Source organism: Trichoderma virens (genome assembly GCF_000170995.1).
Source record: "Trichoderma virens Gv29-8 chromosome Unknown TRIVIscaffold_87, whole genome shotgun sequence".
In the NCBI taxonomy this organism is placed as follows: domain Eukaryota; kingdom Fungi; phylum Ascomycota; class Sordariomycetes; order Hypocreales; family Hypocreaceae; genus Trichoderma; species Trichoderma virens.
In genome coordinates this window covers 989,094-1,005,223 of record NW_014013662.1, presented here as the reverse complement: position 1 = coordinate 1,005,223, position 16,130 = coordinate 989,094, and the positions used below count along the sequence as shown (strand labels likewise).

At 50.9% G+C, this 16,130-nt stretch overlaps 5 protein-coding genes across 5 annotated transcripts; 3 read left to right on the top strand and 2 right to left on the bottom strand.

The window, feature by feature from the left end:
* Nucleotides 1–928: 928 nt before the first annotated feature.
* TRIVIDRAFT_45185 (uncharacterized protein) lies at nucleotides 929–2,661 on the top strand (the record flags this gene model as incomplete). Its single annotated transcript, XM_014096879.1, has 3 exons — nucleotides 929–1,573; nucleotides 1,636–1,817; nucleotides 1,869–2,661. 3 exons carry the CDS (start codon nucleotides 929–931, stop codon nucleotides 2,659–2,661), a joined length of 1,620 nt encoding a protein of 539 aa, XP_013952354.1.
* Nucleotides 2,662–3,264: 603 nt separating this feature from the next.
* Nucleotides 3,265–4,582, top strand: TRIVIDRAFT_67361 (uncharacterized protein; the record flags this gene model as incomplete). Its single annotated transcript, XM_014096878.1, has 2 exons — nucleotides 3,265–4,336; nucleotides 4,395–4,582. The coding sequence occupies 2 exons, from the start codon at nucleotides 3,265–3,267 to the stop codon at nucleotides 4,580–4,582; spliced, it is 1,260 nt and encodes a 419-aa protein (XP_013952353.1).
* TRIVIDRAFT_80802 (uncharacterized protein) lies at nucleotides 4,581–5,924 on the bottom strand (the record flags this gene model as incomplete). The annotated part of the gene is made up of 1 exon (XM_014096877.1): nucleotides 4,581–5,924. One exon carries the CDS (start codon nucleotides 5,903–5,905, stop codon nucleotides 4,745–4,747), a length of 1,161 nt encoding a protein of 386 aa, XP_013952352.1.
* A 550-nt stretch (nucleotides 5,925–6,474) lies between these two features.
* TRIVIDRAFT_67359 (uncharacterized protein) lies at nucleotides 6,475–11,228 on the top strand (the record flags this gene model as incomplete). The annotated part of the gene is made up of 3 exons (XM_014096876.1): nucleotides 6,475–6,508; nucleotides 6,581–9,420; nucleotides 9,489–11,228. The coding sequence occupies 3 exons, from the start codon at nucleotides 6,475–6,477 to the stop codon at nucleotides 11,226–11,228; spliced, it is 4,614 nt and encodes a 1,537-aa protein (XP_013952351.1).
* A 3,670-nt stretch (nucleotides 11,229–14,898) lies between these two features.
* TRIVIDRAFT_44768 (uncharacterized protein) lies at nucleotides 14,899–15,452 on the bottom strand (the record flags this gene model as incomplete). Its single annotated transcript, XM_014096875.1, has 2 exons — nucleotides 14,899–15,067; nucleotides 15,145–15,452. 2 exons carry the CDS (start codon nucleotides 15,450–15,452, stop codon nucleotides 14,899–14,901), a joined length of 477 nt encoding a protein of 158 aa, XP_013952350.1.
* Nucleotides 15,453–16,130: the final 678 nt, after the last annotated feature.

Sequence of the window (16,130 nt, the reverse complement as noted above, 5' to 3'; positions counted from 1 at the left end):
AGCACCCAATAACGTCTTGGGTAACGCAGCTTATAGGTCTTTGCTCAAAATAGGATGGATACTACCATCTACGTCCAAACAACCAGGGCACGCGTATATTATTAGGCGACAAGCGTCTATATGACGGTAGCATTTGACATTGATCGCTAACCCATTAGTAGTAACGCCTCTTCCGAGGTTGGGTATACTAGTAGGCTATGATGGATCCTTGCAGCTTCCATTTCCAAAAAGATTTGAGTTGTTGTACATGCTCGTATGCTACTAGCTCCCAGAGGCCATAGTAAGCAATTCCGGATTGGTGAGCGTTTCTTAGTAAGACAATCCGAACGCCATCGGGGCTTTATTAGACTAGATGCTAGCATCGCTTCTTACACCCTAGCAAACTGACTAGGTTTGCCGTGCACACGACCCGATGGGCGGTCCGAGACCTCATAGTTGTTTGCATTTATACAGAGTTTGTCATCAGGGGAATGTTCCATTTGCATGGCTTGCCCCATCACCATTGTCGGAGGAGCTAGAAGGAACAAAGGGGGAAAACACCGAGGCAGCGGTTTTGAATGCTGGCGGCACATGGGGACGGCAGTTTCCTGGTGTTTTTGGTGAAGCGGACGATGCACTGCTGGTTGGGGCCGGAGATGGCTGAGCCTGGTGGCGCAGGATCAGGGATTTCCGGAGGTGAGCTGGGGTTAGTCGGTCCGGAGCCGAGATGGTATGTGTACGGCGTTTTAAGCGCCTGGTGGAAAGTATATAGGAAGAGGACATGCGTTTGGGTGTGAGAGGATTACGAAGCCATCAGCACTCTTATTACACCTTAACTGCACAATCTTGACTAGATATATAAGACGAGGAACTTGACACTATTGGGTTATCGAACCGATCAAAGCGGGCCATCAGCCTGAACAACACCTCTCATAATTTTATCATCACAATGGGTTCTCACTCAAGGCCGGGTCGCTCTGTTGACCTATCCAAATATGACAAGCTCAATGCCACTCAAGCCGGACACTTGCGTCACTTTCATAATCTTGCCAGCCAGATAGACGGCGAATGGCATCACATGGGGACTCAGGAACCGATGCAAGAGTTCCTTGATGCCTATCGCTATCAGCTCGCCACCATGGCATATGGTGCTGGAGTCACGCATTATCATCGCATGCCTGCTCTGAGAAGTCCACTCAAGACTCTCATGCGTCGTCTAATCCACAAGATGCTGCGGCGAGAGGTGTGGGCTTACTGGTTCAACACGAGCCTCTCGGGAAACCGAACCGACCCTGATCGAACGGAGTTGAGGAAGCCGTGGGCGGACCCAGTGGTCAAGGAGAATATCATGTACAGCGGCCATCTTTTGCTGATGACGAGTCTCTACGGCATGCTCTTTGACGATGATGAGTTTGAGAAGCCGGAGTCCTTGACGTTCACCTGGGATCCCCTGTTCTTCGGATTTGGAACGGAGGTTTTCCATTATGATAACCGTAGCTTGCAGGAGGCTATTATTCGCGAGATGGAGAGGAATGGTTGGGTTGGCGTCTGTTGTGAGCCTAATCTGGTCTTTGTCGTCTGCAATCAGTTTCCCGTATGTCCCACCCTCCATAGAAACCTGATGAGAGTCAGATCTGACAGAAATTATGAACACAGATGATTGCGATGAAATACAACGATGCCAGAGATGGCACCAACGTGGCTGGCGAGGTCTTGGACAAGTACAAGGCGGCCTGGGATAAGAAGGGCATGGTATCCGACAGCGGCCTATACGTCGACTGGTATTTTGTGCGACAAGACAAGACGTTGCCGCCGAAATCTGTTGGCTGGACTGCGTGGTAAGTCCTGGATGATGAAGCATGACAAATTCTCCACTGACATGTCCATAGGGCAAATGCTTATATGAATACCTGGAACTCGGACAAGGTGAAGTCGCTGTACGACCAACAAGCATACGGCTTCATCACGAATATCGATGGCGAGGTGCAGCTCCACGAGGATCGCATCGCCGAAGAATACCGAAAGCTTGTTGAAACCGAAAATGCAGACAAGAATGACGCTGCCGTTCTTGCCCGCGCCCGAGAGAGTGCCGCTGCCCTCCCGCCATCAACGTTCCTCTACTCCAGGCCGACCTTTGGCTATGTTATTCAGTGGTTGTCGGAGCTAGGCAAGAAGGAAGAGTTGGACGGTCTGCTCAAGTACGCTGACGAGCGTCTGCAGCCGACATGGGAGAATGGCGGATTATTTTACCCCAGGCACGATGCCAAGACGAATGAGGCTGGAGAATGGACGCACATGGATCCGTTTTCTGGGAATGCGTCGATTGGATATGCGCGACTGAATGTGCCTGATGGACAGAAGCAGATGTGGGAGAAGCCTCGACGACGGGGCCATGCAGCAACGCAGCCGTGGATTGACGGCATTGATCTTGACCAGGGCATTGATTGTCTCCGTGGGGTTTGGGATGGCGAAGAGAGTGTCTTGGTGCTGACGATGAAGACGTGGGATGGACGACGGGTTGATGCAGTTCCAGTGGCGAGCAACTTGCCGGCGGGAACTTGGGCTGTTTTTGTCAATGAGGAGCTGGTCCAGCAGGCTGCTGTGGAGGAGGGCGGAGACTTGAGTGTCAAGGTGGATGTTGGTGGTGAAGAGGTGAATGTTGTGTTTCAGAGAGTCGAGTAAGCCAGCAATGTTAGGGATACCATCTTAGATTGTAGCAAGTAATGTCGTAATTTGTCATCCATGTTCAGTGCTCTCTAATATCACGTTAGCGATTTTGTACTGCTGTGCTTGTAGCTACCTGGTAATATAGCGGCCCAGCACTAGAATCAGCAGAAAATGCATACAAGTATGCGGCTGATGTGATATTTGACATCTACAGTAATAAACCCAATGCATTTTGGTAGGGTGTCATCACAGCTCTGCCGGGTACGTCATTCTCACACACCCAGAGCTACCACTAAGGTAGGTCCCTCATTAGCTCTGGTGCATTGCATAGCTTCTCGGTTGCTCCTCCGTAACGAGCCGCGGCAGAGCTCCAATATGCCGCTATGAAGGGGTAAAAAAAATTAAAAGTTTGGCCATTGATGCATCTAAGATGTCGCATAAAGCATAAAGCATCTCAAATACGAAAATCCCAACTCTGGGTCACGTGGATCTGAAGCCTGTCAAGCGGCAGCTCCTATAAGCCGCTTGAAGCCTAGTTCGGCTTCCATTGTTTACATCACCGCCCAGCACCGCTGAACTGACCGCAGCAGATTCAATCAAGCATTGAACATTCTCAAGATGCATTGGGCTTCAGCTTCCGCCGTCGTGTTTCCGGCACTGTTGGCGCTCTGTGCAGGCCAGCAGCAGCAACCGCTATCCGAGGTCGGCCACTCAGGCTCATCGGCTTCGACGTCGCAGCATGCCGGTGCAGTGGACGCTCCATCTTACCGGGACAAGCTGCTTGAGCTGCTTGAGGCACTGGTTTCCACCCCGTCGTCCAACGGTGAGGAAAACGAAGTTGGCCAGTATCTCGTCGACTATTTGGAGCAAGAGGGATACCAAGTGGACATCCAATTCGTCCCTCCACCCAAGGACCATCCAAACGTGAAGGACAGATTCAACGTCTTGGCCTGGAACGGAGCGAGAAAGTCCAACTACAAGACGTTGGTAACGAGCCACATTGACGTGGTCCCTCCTCACATCCCATGGGAGATTGAAGGCGGCGAAATTTCAAAGCACACAATCATCAGGGGCCGTGGCACAACAGACGCCAAAGGCAGTGTTGCCACTCAGATCTTGGCGGTGAACCAGTTGCTCTCCACAAACAAGCATGTCAACCCTGAGGACATCATCCTGCTCTTCGTTGTTGGAGAGGAAACAACCGGTGATGGAATGAAGTCCTTTAGCGACTCGCTCAAGAACATGAGCCCGCCTCTTACTTTCGAATCTGCCATCTTCGGCGAGCCTACTGAGAACAAGCTGGCATGTGGCCACAAGGGCGCTCTCTTCTGCTCTGTCGTGGCCAAGGGCAAGGATGCTCACAGTGGCTATCCCGAGCTGGGCAAGTCCGCCAACGAGCTGATGATTCGAGCTATGAACAAGATCTATGATGCAGATCTAGGCTCCAGCCCTCTCTTTGGCAACACGACGTTCAACGTTGGCCGATTTGATGGCGGCGTTGCTGCCAATGTGATTCCTGCTAGGGCTTTTGTGGACGTGGCAGCCCGTGTGGCCGTTGGCTCCGAGAAAGACGGCCAAAAGGTTGTGCAGAAAAAGATTTCAGACATTTTGAACGAAGTCGACGACAAGGCCTTTACTCTTGACTGTACCCACGGATACGGACCTTACGAATGCAACTGCGATGTCCCAGGTAAGTCTATAGCAGCCACACCCTGTTGGATACGGGTTTGATCTGACTTGCAACGCAGGGTTTGAGCCGATTGTTGTCAATTACGGCACTGACATTCCTAACTTGGACGCTGACTACGTGCGATATTTGTATGGGCCTGGCAGTATTCTTGTTGCTCACGGTGATCACGAGTACATCACCGTTGGCGACTTGGAGAAGGCAGTTGAAGACTACCAGAAGCTAATTCTCTATGCTCTGAACCAATGAGGAGGTTGTGAAAATTTAATTGACTTGGATAATAGATGATGTATGTTAAAAGATAATCTAATGACGCTGTGCACTAACGCTGGTCTTTTTTTAACCCTGTGCTATCCCTTCCGAGGGCATGTGGAATGCCTGCTCTTGTTTCTTTCTTCTTTTGTTCTAACATTAACCAACAACCTTTGCCCATCGCTCAGGCAAAATCTTGCTAAAGTCAAAGGTGCCATCAGGTCCCTTCTCGACGGCACCCTTCTCCGTCACCACGACGTCGATAAATTCTGCGGGAGTGACATCAAAGGCGGGATTCCAGACAGCGATCCGCTGGTCAGCCGTCGCAACGCGAACCTTGTTGTTTCCATCTACACGACCGTCTGAACCAACAACTGCACCAGAGATTTGTGTCAACTCCTCCCTCTTACGCTCCTCAATCTTGATACCGTCACCAGTCTTGGTCTCCAGATCGATGCTCGTGGTTGGGGCAGCAACGATAAACTTGATGCCGTGGTGCTTGGCTAGTACAGCTAATTGGTAGGTGCCAATCTTGTTTGCAGTGTCGCCGTTGCGGACGACACGATCAGCGCCAACAATGACGGCTGCGATGTTGTTTTCCGCCTTCTTGGTTCGGAAAAGAGCAGCCGCCATGGAGTCGGTGATGAGCGTGCTAGGGATGCCCTCATGGACCAGCTCGAATGCTGTCAGTCGGCTGCCCTGGTTATAAGGTCGAGTTTCGGTGCAGAAGGCGTGCTTTAGGTATCCCTTAGACTGGAGCGTGCGGATGATGCCAAGTGCTGTTCCATGGCCTGAGGTGGCGAGAGCGCCAGTGTTGCAGTGCGTCAACACGGAAATCTTCTGGTCAGGCGAGGCGCCGACCTGAGACTGGAGCCATTGTGCGCCAAAGTCTCCGATAGAGAGGTTACTCTGAAGGTCCTTTTCGAATATTCTTTCTGCCTCTTCGATGAATGCCTGCACAATGGCCTCCTTGCCCTTTCCATCAGCGGTTCGGATTATCGTCTTGAGCTGGGTGATGGCGTTGGTCAGATCGACGGCTGTTGGCCTGCTCTCCTTGAGGTAATCCAATGCCTCGTCAATCTGGGCAATGACTTCTCCGTCTGAAGAAGCTGAAATAGAGTTGTTGTGGAGTTCAACAGCGAGCCCCAAGCTGGCTACGATGGCAATAGCAGGGGCGCCTCGCACTCGCATCGTAGCGATGCTGTCAAACGCCTCTTGTCGCGTTGAAACGGTGTCATAGTGGAACTCGTGAGGCAAAAGAAGCTGGTCGAGGACCTCCAGCTTTCCTCGCTGGTACTTGACAGCTTGTAGGAGCGACATTGTAATATCAAGTCTGGATGATTGGGGTATTCGTGAGGGAGAATGGGCGTCTTGGACCTTTTTTTTTCACATGAAAGTCTTGGTCCAGATGCGTCATGCCCCTCCTTTAGAATTCTGCCGCACCCCTCCTCTGCCAATAACGTGCTTTGGAGCCACCACGATGGTACCTGGAATGCGCTTATATGATTGACTTTCTCTAACAGAATGGCCAATATCTGGATTTTATAAGGGTGAAATATGGAAATTAGGCATTTTATAGAAATCTACACAACCCAAATAATATACCATCTCACATAAAGATAGAGAAACAACATATACTCGCTCCTCACAGTGGCTGCAATTGCATCACTGCGCTGCAGAATAGCTGTCTCACCGCCCAAATCCCGGAGTAACGTAAATCCCGGCCAGATGAAGCTGCGAAGCTGCTATTGGCAGCAGACAGACCTCAAGTCAGGGGTCACCCTTGTCGGCGATGCACCTCGACTATTGCGGCCAGCTCTTCTGTCGCATCGACATCCCACACGTCTCAGGCGGTCGACAATGCGAAAGACCGAGACGACCTGGTTGCCATGGAACAGCAAACGTCGACGTCAACGGTAACAGGTAAGAACTCACACGCCGCGGCTCTGAGGCTTTGCTCGGTCAGCTAATTCGAATCGCAATGCGACTGCGCAGTCGAGTATTTCGATCCCCACGATGTTTACAAGCTCCTGGCCCCAGGGCTAGTCCCCCGGCTTCCTCTCCACAACCTCAACTGGCAGTCTCACTCCGGGCCGCTTCGATCAATCGATACGCTGCATGTCGAGCTGATTCGGGGGAGTCTTGAGATCCCAGAGTCCACCTTGTCACCGACATCTCGGCGTTCGGGCAGTGTCTCGCGAGCGGACGACGGCTTGCGGTCACGCAGTGTGAGCGTCTCTACGGATTCGGGGAGAGCTCCGCCATCGCTTCGCTCGAAAGCTAGTGGGAACCTACGGCGACATCAGATCCCAGGGCTCCGCCGAACGCCGTACCTCAAGCTGCTGCTTGTTCGATGCGATGACAACGACTCATACAAGAACTCGGTGCGAGCCGAGGTTCGCGAGTGGGTCAAGAACCATACGTCGCCCGTGAGCACCTCGAAGAAGGGGACTGGTCAAGAGAACCATGATGCATTTGAGTGGCTGATTGTTCATGTTGTCATCCCCAACACTGCCGCTTCAACTCAGCCGAGAAGCAGCGGCAAGTCGGACTCGGCGGAGAAGAGTACGGCGTCGCGATGGCGCCCAGGGACAACCCCTTTACTGGAGAAGCTTCGATCGGACTTTAATGCCACAGCCAAAGGATCTCAAGACCATGTCTCTCAGATCAGGATTGGTATCAACGACGTACCATACGACCTTTTGCCCAGAGTTGTCCCAGCAGTGCCGTCGGGCTACACAGAAACGGAAACAGATGCTGAAAATGCTTGGAATGATTTAATAGCCAAAATTAAGAGCCTCATACTCGCCTCATTTGATATGCGAGTTACTCAATACGAAGAAGATATTCGGGAAAAAGATGCGCAGCGAACTCTGCCCGGATGGAACTTTTGCACCTTCTTCATTCTGAAGGAAGGGTTGGCGAGGGGATTCGAGAGCGTTGGCCTTGTGGAGGATGCGTTAGTTGGGTACGACGAGCTCAGTGTCGGACTGGATACGGTTCTTCACGAGCAGCTTGAAACGGGATCGCCGGAGAGACATGGTGGTGAAATGCTGGCTTTTACCGAGGAGCTCAGAGACATTGCTGAGAAAGCACTGGACATTGCTGCCGGAGATAGTAGCGACGATGGCAGTGACACCGACTCGAAAGCAACAGGGGAGGTCAAGGGCCCAAACTTTGACGAGATTGCCATCAGCTCGACAACAAAGGCATACCGGGACATGATTCTAGCAAACAAGGTGTCCGTATTCGACTTTAGATGTTACATCTTCTCCCGTCAAATTGCCCTGTTGCTAAGGCTAGGCAATGCGCTTTCTTCCAAAGAAGAGCTCATTGCAATGCTTAAAAGCCAACAGGAGTCTATCCTTTACGGCGAGGCTCCTATGGCGCTGCCGCCGCCCAACAACAAGGACGAGCCGGAAAATCTCATCACTTTTGCAGAGATATGCCAGCGGACGCTGCAGTTTATCCCCTCGGTCTCGCAGATATTGCGACGAGACGTCATCCTTGGGTTAACAGCGAGCAAAACACCGAGCCGCAAGGCACCCAAACTGAGCCCTTTGGCAGAAGAAACGGTAGACAACATGGTGTCTTCATTTGCTTTTTCTGTTGCCCAGCAAATTCTTGCCCAGACCTCAACAAAAGCGCTTCCAATCCCGCCGTCTTCGCTATCGTATGGAGATGGGCTTGAACCAAAATCTTCTATCCCTGAACCCAAGACCATGATACACCCAGCCCGAAACTCATCGCTACTTCCAAGATCAGGGGGAGGAAGCATTCCACCACCTCCACTCAGCCCGGGTTTCTTCCCTGGTCCCGGCAGACAGTTTCCAAACATCGGTGATGCGCAAGGCACGAATAACTTCCTTAAAAATGGCTTAGAGGATTTGGCAGCTCGCCGAGCTGAACTTTATATGCTTTCCAGAAGTATCCTCTCAAGCCTTGGAAAGAAGCGCAGTTGGAGCAACGGCTGGGACGAGGCCCCCTTGGTGAGGGGAATCGACGTTGATGAAATGGAAGACGTCGATTTAAACGATGAAAATGACAAGGAAAATGAATCTGACACTCCTTCCTCGCCCAAAAAGGCATACTCTCCGTTGATGGCCGGTATTGTCAACCCCGTCCTACGGACTGCAATCGACAACAAGGACGATTTCTACCGCCTATTTGAGATTCTCACGGATAAAGCCATGCGGCATTACACGGTGGCCAATCATGATCATGCGGTTCACTCCAGCATGGCAGATTTGGCCGTGCTGAAAGTTCACTTGAAGGACTACAAGGCTGCTTCATCCTACTTTTCTCTCACCACACCCTTTTTCGGAGAGAGCGGCTGGAGCTTGCTCGAGCTATCCATGCTCATCATGTATTGCCAATGTTTGGATGAGATGAACCCAAAAGGCGAGCACGTTGGGGTTGCGTTGAAGCTATTGACCAAATACTGTGCCGCGGAAAAAGAACGTCTGCAAAAGAAATCGGGTTTTACCCGTTTCTCACAGGGCAAGACTTATCCGGATGCCTGGCCAGTGACTGGCATAGTCGAAAAGCTCACGCGACTAGCCAAGTCATTGTCAAAGGAAGTCAAGATACCTCTGGAAAATTTCTTCACAGGTGTGGAACTGGACGGGTTTCCAGAGTACGAGGAGAATCAAGACGGCTGCACTCTCAACATAAGCATCAGGAGCCTGCTGCCTGAAGACATCTCGTTTGATGCTGCAAAAGTACGAATCACATCTGTTGACGAAGGGGCTAGCAGAGAACGAATGTTTGAGGCGGTAGCAGGTGTACCCATCACTTTGGTACCTGGTAAGAATAAGATACGAGTGAGCTGTAAAGTAAGTGATTCCTTCAAATCGCCCATTGATTATACTTTTTGAAAAGGACTAACAATATTTTCCTACAGTCTGTGGCCTCGGGACGTTACAAAATAGACCGACTTGTCCTTTCAGCGGAAAATCTCGTTTTACACTTTGAGCGGGATGTCAGCGTTGCTACATCCAGCACAACGGACATATTCAAGCATGCCGATGTTATGCTTTTTCAGCGCACTGGCACATTCGACGTTACCTTGACTGCTACGAAGCAAACGTCTTTGGATAAGAACAATTCGCTTGACCTCGTAATACGTACCGGATGGAATTCTATCAAGAAGTGCGAGGTCCGGGTGAAGCCAGCTACTGGAGGTCTGCGTTTTCTTACTACGGAAGCAGCATTTGTGGGCTCCTCAATGGAGTTTGCGAAACCGCCTGAGGCTGGCGTGTTTTATTTCGATGTCATTGCCGCCGAAACGGTGGTAACGATACGATTCCCATACTCTGTGGAGCAAGACGTTGCAGATGTCTTTGCGAAGATTGAAGCTACATATGTCACGGAGGCGGACGAGACTTTTCACCTGGCCAAATCTCTGGCAGTCCATATAGCTTTGGCACTCGGTGTTAATGTGCAGGACGTGTTTAAGCACGAAGCACTCTTCTCTCGGTTCAATGTGTCAACAGCATCAAACAGCCCGCTACGGCTCCACAAGAGCGAGCTTCTACGTTCGGATCTCTTTGATTCGGTATTTGGAGTTCCCCCGGCCAATCCTGTCTTTATCTTTCCGAAGCAGCCAGCGAGTTTGATGTTCAAGGTGAAGAGGATACCGGGGGCAAAGCCGATGCCCAATGGCGGCAGGACCTTGTATCTGAAGCTTGACTACACCTTACTGGAAGTTGAGATGGAAGAACTGATAAAGCGGTCTCTAATAGAAGCTTTGGAGACGACGCCCCTGAAGCAATACTCCAAGTATGTTGTGGCAACGGCTTGGCGTGAATTCAAGGCCAAGATGCAGCCGCGAGACCTCGAGCAAGCTACTCTACTAGGAGAGATGGCAATCACTAGTTTGAAGGATGTAGCGTGGGAGAAGCATTTTGCAGGAATTGGAGGAGCACCCGGAGTTGGCGAGCAAGCGGCCGAAGGGCTGTCGGCGTTCCTTCGAACTTGGCAAAAAGCCAACAGCCGTCTCGCCATACCAAGAGACGGCACAATCGACCCGTCGTCGATCCTCATCCCCGTGGAAATACCCGCGCTACCAGTCCTCCACACGGCGGATATCCGCCTGCAGAGCCTCATCCCAAGTCCCGTTGTGGGCAGCACAAGTGGAGGTCTCCCAACCGTCTGCACGAACCAGATGCTCCCGGCGACGCTGCACCTCAAGTGGACGCGGATCTGGGACACGGACTCGTCAGTGCGCAGCGATCAAGAGTTTAGCTATGAGGTCACGGCACCCGCAGATACGTGGCTTCTGGGTGGGCGTCGAAAGGGCCACTTTGTTATCCCGGGGCCATCGGCTTCGTCGCCAGCGCAGACCATGACGTCGACGCCAGAGACCGAGGCTGAGATTCCGCTCATCCTGATTCCTCTGCGGGAAGGCTGGCTGCCGTATCCGCTGGTCGAGATCAGAGAGGTTGTCAATGCCGAGGGGGATGGTGGTCAGGCCTCGGCGCAGGGGTGCGAGGTGGACTTGAGGAACCTGGGGGAGACGGTGCGGGTTGTGGGAGACAGGAGCGGCATGACGGTGAGCCTGGACGCGAGCGGCCCTGGAGGAGGGCCGTTGGTGTTTGAGAGCGAGCGGCTGGCTGGGTTCAAGGGCAAGATCGTTGAGTGATGGCATCATTCGGCGCGTTGATCTTGCAGGTTGCAGGGGCATTGGCATGTTTTTTGGCCACTGGATGACTTTACGTATGTAATGCATAGCATAGATGATGTACTGTATGGCGGTATTTTTTTGATCAGCTTGTCTGTGTGTGTTTTTTGTTTTTGTTTTTGTCCTTTGCTATCCACAACAGACCCAGTCCGGTCTATTCGTTTCCGTTAATGATCTTCACAGCAAGGTTTTCTCTCTGCAGTAACTCGAAACTTGACGCAACACGAACAAGGGTGTTGGAAGGACAGAGTTTCCAATTAGCATCTCTGAGCGGATAGAGAAAAAAGCTAAAGACCAACAAAACCCAGTTCGCAAACAAGGACTGGGATTTGCTTCCTAGACCGAAACGCTCACCATGGGATGATCGGCGCTCCCTGCGTTTTATTACAGAATAACGCCATGCACACGCCCCCCCTTCCTCTCTCTCTCTCTCTCTCCTTTTTCTTGCCGGCTGGCTGTTGAAAGGCAAAAGGGGATTTTGATGTGTGGGGAAAAAAAGGACTGATCAGAAATGCAGAAATGACAGATTCCTGTATGGATTTTTGATCTCATCCTTGTAGACTTGCATATGTAAGGAGTGTCTGTGTTGCATGAAAAACTCGGGAGGGATTGCAGCAGCAGCATCTTGCTCTCTTTTCGCTTTGCAAGCACAGGCTATTTCTGCCTGGAGCGATGCTGCATATGCGTGGCGTACATGCGTCATGTGCGCAAGAGGACATGCATCGTCCCCGAAATCATTGGTCGTCGGTGTATCGATGGGTGTAAATGCGATCAATTCTATTCTCGGAAGGGTAGGGGGAGGGATCCCTTGTTGCGATACCAAGTTACAGCACGCAACTCCGTAATACTGTACAAGATACAGGCTGTATATCCCGGAAGCCCTTCTTGTGTTTTTTGCCTCAACGGATCAGATCATTGCTGGAACAGGAAATCATGTCTGCATGGCTTACATAGGCCCGAGTTCCGGCGCAGGTGCAATGGCTTGCGTCAAGATCATCGGGCCAGACGGAAAATGGACTGGACGGGGGAACCCACAGCTTCCACAGCCCCCTAACAAGACCCCCGAATTTAACATGGAGCACCTACGGAGTACAGTACATTTCAGCTTCAGTGCGTTACTGTACGCACATGCTGTCATATTTTGCAGCGAACTTGTTCTCAAAGTACCCAACACAGTGCAATTGTTTCTCGATACAACCCTCTTTTTTGTTTCTGCCCTTTCTGGCGTACTCCGTGCTCAGACACTGTGCATTACGTCGTTGGCAGGGATTTGGCCCAACTCTCAGACATGCAGGTTGGTTTGTCTCTCTTGTTCTCTCTCTCTGCGCTCGGTTTGTTCATTTGCCGTGCAGGTCGAGTGCAGCATCGGGACACACGCGAGAAGTGCTGGAGCTGCAAAAAAAGGGAGCTAGAAATCCGATGGGCGGGGCCATCCCGTTTTCTTTTGCTGTGAAGAAATGCAGTAGCATCTTGGAGAGGATACAGTGAGTGGTACATGCAATGCAATGCAACGTGCAATGGGGATGAAATGCCCTCAGTTTCACCAAGAATGCAACACACCAAAGCACAAAAGAAACTCCAATTACTTCATCCCTCCCATAGGAACAAGCCTTTTCAATACTACAATCCTACAGCAGCCTTGTATAACCCAAGATTAGAAAACAACAACAAAAAATCACCGTGCATATTCTCTTCTTAGCTGCACCCCCCCCTCGTCACAGCCCGGCAAAGCACAGTGAGGTACATACTTACAGTAGCTCAAAACGTGCAGCAAAGGGCCCCAACTTACTCCTTACAGCACAGCTCTCTTCCCGGGCCCGCGTGGCGTTTTTCTTGCCTGCTTTGCGTTTTTGCCTTGTTCCAATTGCCGACCCAACAGTGTGTTTCGAAAAGACGAAAAGAGCAAGGCGAGAAAAAAAAAAAAGACGTCATATGTCTCTGCGCCTCTGCCGCTCGTCATGTGAGTGAATAACATCCATTTGCCTTCTTTTTTCTTCCATGATTGGCAAACAGGATGGCGGAAATGGGAAATGGGAATAAAACGCCACTGTGTACATGTCCTACGACCGCGGAATTGTCAATCACGACTGCTATTTCAAATAAGCAACATCCAAGCAAATTACAGCATAATGCCTCTTAAAAAGAACAAATTTAACAAAAACACAAATCATCTTCCCACTCTCTCGGAAACTGGTTCGATAGGTAGCTTGCATATCATGACTAATGCCAACAACTGCAACACCATCTTGGCTGTGATAAATCAAATCAAATCAACAAATCAAACAAACTCCCCCCCTCTCGTCCTCTCTCAGCCCTGCCCTGCCCCCTTCCGGCTCGAGCCCCCCAAATGCCGGCAGTCTGGTCTGCCCTCACTCCATCGAGCTATGCGTTCTTGGCAACAAGAGAAAACTGACAGGTCACGCAAACAGCCGGTGGAACCGTGCCAACCCTGGCCAGGGCTCTCCCCCCTTCTCGTATATGATACGGCATTGCTACTATCCAACGCTGAGCTCGACGCAATGGCGAAACCACAAGACCCAACCCCCCTGCTTCGTCTATTTTGGAGTTTTGGCCTCCTCGGTGGCAACATGACATCAGTTTCCCAGGCTTTGCCGCTTCATCGTATCATCTTGTGTACTGGTATTGTACGGTTACTCACTCACTCACTGGCTCACTCCCCGGAAACCCTACAGTAGATGCGCAAAACATGCAATGTGAAAAAACTCCCTGTTCTTGACTCTCGACATATGGTCGCGTTAAAGCCTAAAAACACTATTGCTTTGTAGCTTTGTACATCTGTTCCGCATTTGTTTTCATTTTGGTTTTTGTTTTTTGTTCCCCCTCCCTTCCCTGATCCTGCCATACCCGTCTACGCTGCTTCATGCAAAATAAAATCCCAGACCCCTGAGCAGAACCTGCCCCTTTGAACGCCTGATAGATATGCTCACTATGGTCCCCGATCCAGGTACGGTGAGCGCCTGTAAATTGTAAAAAAAAAAATTGCAAAAAAAGAAAAAAGAAAAACAAAATAGGAGGCCAAGAATTGTAAAAACAATGAAAGAATTTGCAAACAAGACGCCCCATGCAATGACGATGCTGCCACGAAGCTGTTGGCGCTCATAAACGTTGCTCGAAATCCCAAGGGTTGAAGGATAATGTACAGAGAATGTCGCACTTGCACGAACGTCGTCTGTTCGTAACAAGGAAAAATAAGAGTAAAAGGGAAAAAAAAATTGCATGTGGATCGTGGCGGAAAGTGCAAAATGTGTTCCAAAGTTTGGGTATCATGAGCCCCCCTTCCCATCTCCTCAAGGGGGACTCGGAGCGGCGCCGATAAAAGTCCAATGCTCCTTTTGTAAAAGTAAAAGAAAAAAATATGGCCGAATCGCAGCCATCCTTGTGGCGCGATGAATTGAACCGGCCCGCGTGTTGTAGGATAGAGCGTTGAAATCTAATTTGTCGATATAAGAGGATGCTGCTTGCATCGAGAATGTGGTTCAAGCAGTGATTAATCCAAGTTCATCATGGGTCAACTGGACCCGCATGGAAGAGGATGTTTTGTTGAAAAAGAAAGTCGAAAAAAGAGGAGAGGGAGCGTTCGTCCGCCCGCCTCCCTCCCATCAAAGCCGGTTTATTTCTTGCCTCGGCTTCCTGTCGCTGTGATCTTGCTGGTGCTCATCAAGTCGCCAATGTATTTCTGAAGGAACTTGTTGTTGTTGTCGAGTTTGTCGTGCTCCTCCCGCACAGCCTCGATGCGGTTGAAGATGGTGAGGAGAGACTCCTGCAAAGCCTTGGCATGCCTATATGCCGGCGGTTAGCGTCGTATTCTTCAAGGTGAAGGAAGCTCTTCAAGCTCTTCAAGGCGTCGTGCACTCACTTTCTCAGCTCCTCGCGCGCCTCCTTGCCCAGGTTCTCAATGTCTTCGTTTGTCCTCCGAGGGCTCATGGCCCGAACATCGTCCGGTCCAAAGTGCGAATCTACGGGGCCGACGGCGGAGCTGTCGCGAGGGACAACCAAGGGGCCACTGCTCTGTCGACTCGGCAGACGGGGGCGGGTGGGAATGGGCTGGTGGATAATAGGCTCATTCTGGTCAGAGGGGGTTGTGGAAACGGACGAGTCGGACCGCTCGATGGGGTGAACATGGCTGGCAGAGCCAATCGAATGACTATCGTGGTCGTCGGACATGGTGTTTGATTTGAAAAGAAACGGAATATTAAGGATGCCTTGACGAGTGTCGCCAATGGGGAATTTGGCTGCAAGAGTCGGTCGGCAACTGGCCAAGTCTGCTCAGGTGAAGACGAGTGTGTCGTGCGCTGCGGACGTCGTTTATCGTCTGGTTTAGTCTAGTGTGTTTTGTAGTCTGGCGGCAGTCTGGTCTGTCGTCTAAAAATCTGTCGCTACCCAGGAATGAGTCTTTTTTTGCCCTCTGGGGTCAACCTCGCAATGCCCAACACGCAACTGCAAACAGGAACAAGAACGTGGCCAAGATGAATAGCAGCAACCGCTACAGCCTTTGCGACAAGACAAGAAGAAAAGCAAAGCAACCGCAGACGGTGAAAAGAAGGTGGGATAATAAAAGGTTGAAGAAGCAAAGCGGGCGAAACAAAGTTGGAAAACAATGAAGAAGTAATCGGCCAAGTGACGACCAAACTCTGGTAAGAGGGTTTTAAAAAGAAGAAGGAGAAAGGGCAGACTGGGTTGTCGAGATGGTCTGGGGTGGTGGTGATTTGTGCGAACTCCTCGTGACAAGTGGAATGGGCCCTCGTTTACTCGGCGGCTCAGTCAGCGTGGAGTTGCGTCGATGCGCTGGCGAGATTGTGCGAAATGTGAAAAGTGAAATGCGAAATGCGAAATGCGAAATGC